General features: G+C 49.3%; 1 protein-coding gene across 1 annotated transcript; it reads right to left on the bottom strand.

Annotated features, from left to right (window-relative positions):
• On the bottom strand, positions 1-4,265 carry LOC131896675 (cytochrome P450 2D20-like). Its single transcript, XM_059247427.1, has 8 exons — positions 4,032-4,265; positions 3,116-3,287; positions 2,428-2,588; positions 1,608-1,784; positions 1,282-1,423; positions 898-1,085; positions 357-498; positions 1-256 (listed from the first exon to the last, which is right to left on the bottom strand). The coding sequence occupies exons 1-8, from the start codon at positions 4,218-4,220 to the stop codon at positions 78-80; spliced, it is 1,350 nt and encodes a 449-aa protein (XP_059103410.1). The 5' UTR covers positions 4,221-4,265; the 3' UTR covers positions 1-77.
• Between the last annotated feature and the right edge of the window lie 2,901 nt (positions 4,266-7,166).

Below are 7,166 nucleotides of genomic sequence, written 5' to 3'. Positions count from 1 at the left end.
AAGAGTGGCAGCCACAGAACAGGTTTATTGGACATCAATTAGCACAAGCTTGGGAAAGGTTGGAGCTGCTGTTCTTTCTAGCGCACAACTGCGCAGAGCTCGTAGGGGACTGGGGTAACTGGCAATGTGAAGACCCCGTGGTCGCTGGGCCGGGGCTGTCCATCAGGCACCGAGAAGCTAAAGCGCTGCAGGAGGCAGGTGAAGAAGAGGAAGAGCTCCATGCGGGCCAGAGGCTCCCCCAGACATGCTCTGCGGCCTGTGGGTGGGAGAGGGGATCAGTCAGTCTGGGGCCTGATGGATGCTCCAACCTCCAAGGCACCCTGGGAAGAGACATGGAGCAAGGCACCCCCCAGGACCTGCTGAGAATGGCATGAAGGCCTCATGCTTCACAAAGTGGCCCTGGGCATCCAGGAAGTGTTCAGGGTGGAACTGGAGGGGCTTCTCCCAGACAGTCTCATCCTTCAGCACGGAGGACAGGTTGGGGATGAGGGTCGTTCCCTGGCAGGAGGCACATGGTGTGAACATGGACTGGAACACAGCTAACATGACTCTGGTCACCAAGTTCACATGTACAACGTCTTCGTCCACACACTGGATTCTTTCATTCACCTCAACCTCAGAGCCTTTCAGTACCTTTTCGGGTACTGGTCAAGGCTCTGTGACAATGATTCCATGGGTACACAAATCAAACCTGCCTCTGTGTGTAGTGTTCCCTAAAATCCCAGTGGTTTATTTTCTTGGACATCCCTCTTCCCTGGGGAATCCTGAGCAATGGCGGCTGTATACTCACACACAGGTTTGTCCCATCACCATGTGCAAATCCAGGATGTGGTGTCTTGGTCTTTATATCCTTTGTTTGCCTAGTGGTGACCCTGGGACAAGGGACCCCATGCATACCTTGGGGATGAGGAAGCCCTGCACTTCAATGTCACGGGATGTCATGTGTGGTATATTCATTGGGGCAATGTCTGCAAATCGTTGCACCTCATGAATGACAGCATTGGTGTAGGGCATGCGGGCCTGGTCTGCCATCTCTGGACGCCGGCCCTGCCCTATGACTTCATCAATCTCCTGGTGGACACGGCCTGGAGGGACAGCATTCCCTCAGTGAAGCAGTGTCTTGGTAGCTCTTTCTTGACCTTCTCCCATGGGTTAATAGGTGATTATAGATTTTCATCAGACTTGTGTGAGTCCTGGTCAAGCTGATGCTGGAGCCAGTAATATCTCAAGCACCTCTATTTTTCTTCCCTCACGCTCCCTCCCAGTCCCACACAGGCTCACTCTGCACATCCGGGTGCAGGATCATGAGCAGCAGGGCCCAGGACAGTGTGGTTGAGGTGGTCACTATCCCTGCAGTGAACATGTCAGCCACCACCACACGCAGGTTCTCATCATTGAAGGAGCTCTTGGGATTCCCCTTGGCCTGGGACGAACAGAGAAGGTAGACTCAGGGATACAGGCAGTAAGGACAAAATGATCTACCATTGAGTTCATGCACCCCAATTGTTGGGTCCATGAGTGACATGTAAACACCAACAGCCTGGCATCACAACTCACAGAACACTTCTGCCCAAAGGCACTGGCCCCATGTTCATGGCTGTCCTCACCTTCTCTATCTCAGCCAGGAAAGCATCTGTCAGGTCTCGGGGAGGCTGGGCGGGGTCCCAGGATGTCTTGTGATCAATCAACATCTTATCCAGTGAATTTACAAATGCTGTCGTCTTGGGGAAGGCTGTGCCAGGAAAACCAGGGATTTGAAGGAGCACCGGGACAGCATTCAACGCCTGGGAAAGAAACAACAGTCTGGTTGCTTTTATTGCTAATGAAGAATCGTGTGTGTGTGTGTGTGTGTGTGTGTGTGTGTGTGTGTGTGTGTGTGTGTATGTGTGTGTGTGTATGTATGTGTGTTTGCATGCCTGCATATGCACTCACACACATGCACAATGGCTCCTGTTTGGTAGTCAGAGAACTCTCATCTCCAGGCTTATGTGGTAAGTTCCTTTACCCAGTGACCATCTTTGCCCTGGATGCTGATTCTGCTCAGTGTTAACCTGGACCGGTCTCAGGTCCTCGTTTCTTCCACAAAGGACTCAGTGTCTGTTTGTTCCCATGCATAACCTGCTTCTCCCTCACTTCCAGACTCTAGGCTGTCTTGTAGCCCAAGGTGAACCAAATGACTACTCTACTGGAAATCTAAGAGGCTTGTGCAGTTCCCATGTAGACAAGGGGCATAGGTCACTCCCTTCCTAGAGCCCCTGACCTTTGTCCACTCCTCCCCTCCTGTTACCTGAGGTTTGCCAACATGTAGGCCTTTCCTCCTGCATTTGACTGTCACACTAGACCCTCACCCATTCACCTGAATGCATAATTATTCTGATAGGATTTGCAGCATAGAAGTAGCCATGCACATTGCCCTGAGACTCATACCTCAGCAATGAAGCCAGAGTCCTCTCCAAAACTTTCCTGTAATGTTTTGAGCAGCCAGTTTAAGAAAGGGTCTTCATACTCGAAGCGATGGGCATAGATGAGGGATGAAATCACATTGCATACACCTTTATTCAGGAGGGTGATGGGATTAAAGGGATGACCTAGAAGCAGAGATGCAAGGAAGTCATGGTATTGCTCATAATTGCCTGCCCACATCTCTACATATCGCCCATCACCCACCAGCATCCTTGGCCAAGGCATCACAGAGGTGGCCAGCCTCCTCTGTCACCCACTGCTCCAGGGATTTCTTGCCCAGGCCGAAGTCTCGCATGGTGGACACAGAGAATCGCCGCTGCTCTCGCCACTCGGGTCCATAAGGGGCAAACACCACACCTGCAGGGACATCCATGGATAAACATGGATACATGTGCCATGTGTAAACAAGGATACATGTGTCTGTGCCATCTCCTCTGCTCCCAACATTTCCCTGAGGTCAGTCTCAGCCACCAGTGTCCCAGCACTTTGCTGTCACATAGCAGCACATGCCACTGTAGTGTCTCCACCCTCCATTCCAGTGACTTCCCCTTGCATTGCCTCAACACATCCCCTCCATTAGATCCTGTCCATCTTCTGTCCATGGCTCCTCAAGCCCTATCCTCTCTGCCTTCTACCCAGGATAGCTCTTTGCCTTTAGATTTGTGCCCATAGCCCAGGTGATCATAGATGGGCATTGGAGGGCGGTCAGAGGTGTCCTCTCCACAGTTCACCAGCACTTCCCGAACCGCCTTCAGTCCATTGACCACAACCACGGGCTTCCAGGCCATCTGCAGGCTGAACACGTCACCATAGCGTTGTTGAAGCTGGAGGAGAGGGACAGAGCGCTTAGGAAGTGGAGGTTTCCAAACACTGTAAGATCAAAATTCAGCACACAAGTCTCTGTGTGTGTGTTTGTGTTTACCTGTATGTTTGTGTGTGCATGGGTGTGCCCATTACCAGTGCAAGCACATTTGTATGGTACACATTATTGAACCTTGGTCCTGCCCTGTGCTGAGCAAATGCTCTATCACTGACTCTATCTCTAGCCTGAGGTATGGGACCTTGTGAATGGGGTATCCATTCTTCTAAATCCAGCAAAGTTCTCATAGTAGATAAGGTCATTCAGGGGTGACCTTGCCAGAGCAGGGTCCTTTCCCCCTTCATATCCCTCCATACAAGAGAAATTCGGGTTCCTGAAATGGGCAGCAAGGCCTGAGTCCACACAACAGCAAGAGATTATAGCATACACGGCAATCACCCCACTTCTCTTTCCTGACTGACAGGCTACACTGGAACCCGACTCCTCCCCTCTGTTCCTGAGTCCTCATCCAGTGAGGGGATCACAAGGGACCTGGAGCCTTCCTGACTTCTGTCCTGTTCAACCTGCCTCCATGGCCTTTCCATACTGAACTTCTACTCCTAGAAAGTCCACACTGTCCTCAGACCCAGAAGTAAGTGCCACAAGGAAACTACTCAGCCTTCCTCCTCTTGGAGGCCATCTTCCTGTCAATCCTGTGGCTTCAGGGGCATCATGACCTCTACTCCCCCTCCACCACCATCTGTCTCACCTTGTACAAACTGTAAGGCATGTTCTGGAAGTCCACCTGCAGCAGGTTGCCCAGCCCAGGTAGCGGCACAGGGCCTGGAGGGTAGCGGGCACTCCAGAACTTTCGTCGGTACATCAGGTCCACCAGAAGCAGGAAGACGACCGTGAATATGACCACAGACCACAGACCAGCTCCAATCAACAGCACCATGGCGGCCCCACTGCTTGTCAGGCTGTTTGGGGAACACCTGCTCCAGACACCTGAGATCAGGACAGACACTGTAAGGACACACTGGGCTCCTGGTCCCTTATGAAGGGGATAAAGCTGCACTTTGTTCTCTGCCTTGAGCCAAGTAGCTGTGTTTACTGTTCAGCCAGGGTGTTTAGGGAGCAGTGAGAACAGGTGAGGGAAAGTCTGCCTCAGAGGTTCCTGCCCTTTCACCTCTTCTCTGGTGCTTATCCAGGGGAGAAACATCACTTTCTCCACAGGGAGCTGTACACTGTGGTTATGTATGCCTTGGTACTGTGAGCACAGAGGAAAGATGACCAGTGGACTCTGCCTCAAGGTTCAGGTTCACAAATTATAGGGAAGTCAGTCAGTGATAGGCCACACAGGCAGAGCTGTGGGGGCCCGAGGACATTGTCTCAGAATGGATTGAGTTCATGGAACACTTGGCTTTAGGACATGACGTATGACGGACACTGCAGGCACTATCACTGTGTGGCAAGGGCCACTGAAGTGGCTTGTGTGGCTAGCCATGAGGATGAGTGACAGGCGGTGTGGGAAGACAGCTCCATCCCGGGAGCCATGAGTACAGGTGTGAGGTCACTCAACTATGAGGAAGGCCAAACTCACAGCCTGGGGACCTCTCTGCTCAGATCTGAGAAAGCCGAATAATGGTCTAAAACTGTCAGAGAATCCTGGGGAGGCCATCAGGATGTCCATCCTGGTACTTTTCTCATGGAGGCCAGTGTGACTAATTTTACACACCTTTTGTTTCTCGGTGGGTGGAGCCCTGTGTCTACAGTTATCATAATAGGGACAGAAAGGATGTCGTTCCTCATGCCACACAGGCAGAGATTTGAGGGATTTGTTGACAATTCCACAGCCTGGGATAAGACCGCCTTGGAGACTCAAGGATCACCTAGTTGGCAGGACACAGCACCTGCTGTAAACGTAAATGCCAGTGAAGGGTTTTGTGGGAGTGAGGGGCAGCGGAGAGAATGTGGCTGCAGCCTGTGGAGTCTGGTGGACTGGGCTGAATTTGCTGAAATGATCAGGAAATCCAGGCTCAGAACCTGGGCTCTACTTCCAGCAGATCTGAGAATTGAGTAAATATCAACTGTCAGAGAGTCTCTGGAGGTGATTAGCTTAGGTCAGGTACTAGTCACAGGGTGGTCTCTGTCTTTTCTTCGCCCTTTGTTTCTTAGCATGTCCTCCTCCTCCAATGCTTGAGATGATGTACACTTGGTATATAAAGAAATGTAAAGTGTTGAGAATCGGTGTCACACAATTCCTGGATGAGTGTTTTGTTCATTCCTAAAATGAAAACTAAGGAGATGGTGAGCTAGATCATCACACTGAACCATCTTAATTCCAACTTACCAAGTTGTAGAAGTAGTTGTCAGTGGGCTGAAACTGTTCTGGAACCAAGATAGGCTCATGACTTCTGGTAACAAAGAACAGAGTTCAAGGGGGTGGGGGGTGGGGCACAGCCAAGCAGCCACCGAATCAGATTCCAGGTGTCACTGTTTCCTATGCAGCTGGGGCAAGGTCATCAGTCTCCTAAAAACCTGAGCTCAAATGGAATATGGTGGGTACAGTGGAGTCCCTTGGTTCTGAGTGTAGAAGAAGTGTGAGCTTGTCTGTGAAACACAAGGCTACAGCTCACTTGAGACGATGTGTCCCAGGTAGGGGGAAAGACCATAATCATTGATCATAGATTGTATAATTGTGCATGTAGGAAACAGGGAGGTTTCACAATACCATATGAGAACATCAAACAAATTCAGCAAAGATACAAAGTCAACACAAGAAAAGCACTTGTTCTTTCTTCATCTAACAATGAGGTAACTGGAACCATGTGAGAACTGAATGACAAGCAGTATTATATATAAAACAATATCAAAAAGAGCCAGTATTTGAGGGCAGGGCAGTGGCTCTCACAGTGTGGCACTTGCAGTTAAGCATGAGGACATGCATTCATTCCGGAGATCTGGACTCGCCAACCACCTCTTCAATCCCAGGGCTAGGGAGGCAGAAAAGGGAGGTGCTCAGTTGCTGGCCAGCCAGTCTAGCTCATGAGTGGGCTCCAAGCTGACTGAAACGTTGTCTCAACAAACAAGTTGGAGAAGAATTGAAGAGGACATTCAATTTTGATCTCTGGCTTCCACACAAAAATGAGGACATGCATAAATGTGCATTTGTTCCCCTCTGAAGTGGTCTCACACACACAAACATGTACACACAAATAAACAATGAATAAAATGTTTGTATAGTAACCTATAAAAACCACCAGAAGTGACTGGATAATATGTATAATATAAGTGGAATGCATTAAAGAAGTAAAATGGTTTTGGTTTTGGTTTTGGTTTGGTTTTGGGGGTGTCAGGATTGAGACAGGGTTTCTCTGTGTAGCTCTGGCTGTCCTGGAACTTGCTCTGTAGACTAGGCTGGCCTCAAACTCGTAGAGATCTGCCTCTGCCTCCCCAGTACTGGGATTAAAGGTGTGCACCACTACGCCTCCTGGCAAGAAGTAAAATTTTAAAGAGAACATTAAAACAGGAAGGCTTGCCTTGTTCACAGGTTGGAAGGAAGTTCTAGGGAAAGATCTGTTATTCAATGGGATCTAAGCATTCAATGTAATTCCTACTAGATTCCAAAATTCCTAAAATTTGTATGTAATATTGAGACCACAAATGCTGCCAAACATCAGCTACATACAGTGTGAATGAACCAGAGGTGAAAGAAGCCATCCATAAAAAATAAAACCTGCGGGATTCCACTATGTAAATTCATGTAAACACTGTTGTTGTTTGCAGCTTAATGGAGTGAGGAATGGGGAGCTATTGTCTACAAATCGATCTTAAAATTTTTTCTTTTAAATTGTGTTTGGTGTGTGCTTAATGTGTGAGCACATGTGGAGTTCAGAGGACA

The sequence above is a fragment of the Peromyscus eremicus genome, chromosome 20 (genome assembly GCF_949786415.1).
Source record: "Peromyscus eremicus chromosome 20, PerEre_H2_v1, whole genome shotgun sequence".
In the NCBI taxonomy this organism is placed as follows: domain Eukaryota; kingdom Metazoa; phylum Chordata; class Mammalia; order Rodentia; family Cricetidae; genus Peromyscus; species Peromyscus eremicus.
This window is presented reverse-complemented; position numbering and strand designations above follow the sequence as displayed.

Excerpts from the sequence above, each read along its gene's own strand:
- LOC131896675 (XM_059247427.1), bottom strand. The coding sequence starts at position 4,220 with ATGGTGCTGTTGATTGGAGCTGGTCTGTGGTCTGTGGTCATATTCACG. Across the intron at positions 2,589-3,115 it reads CTATGGGCACAAATCTAAAG|GTCATCCCTTTAATCCCATC; the intron begins GCAAAGAGCTAT and ends CTCTGCTTCTAG. Across the intron at positions 257-356 it reads CTTCATGCCATTCTCAGCAG|GCCGCAGAGCATGTCTGGGG; the intron begins GTCCTGGGGGGT and ends TCCCACCCACAG.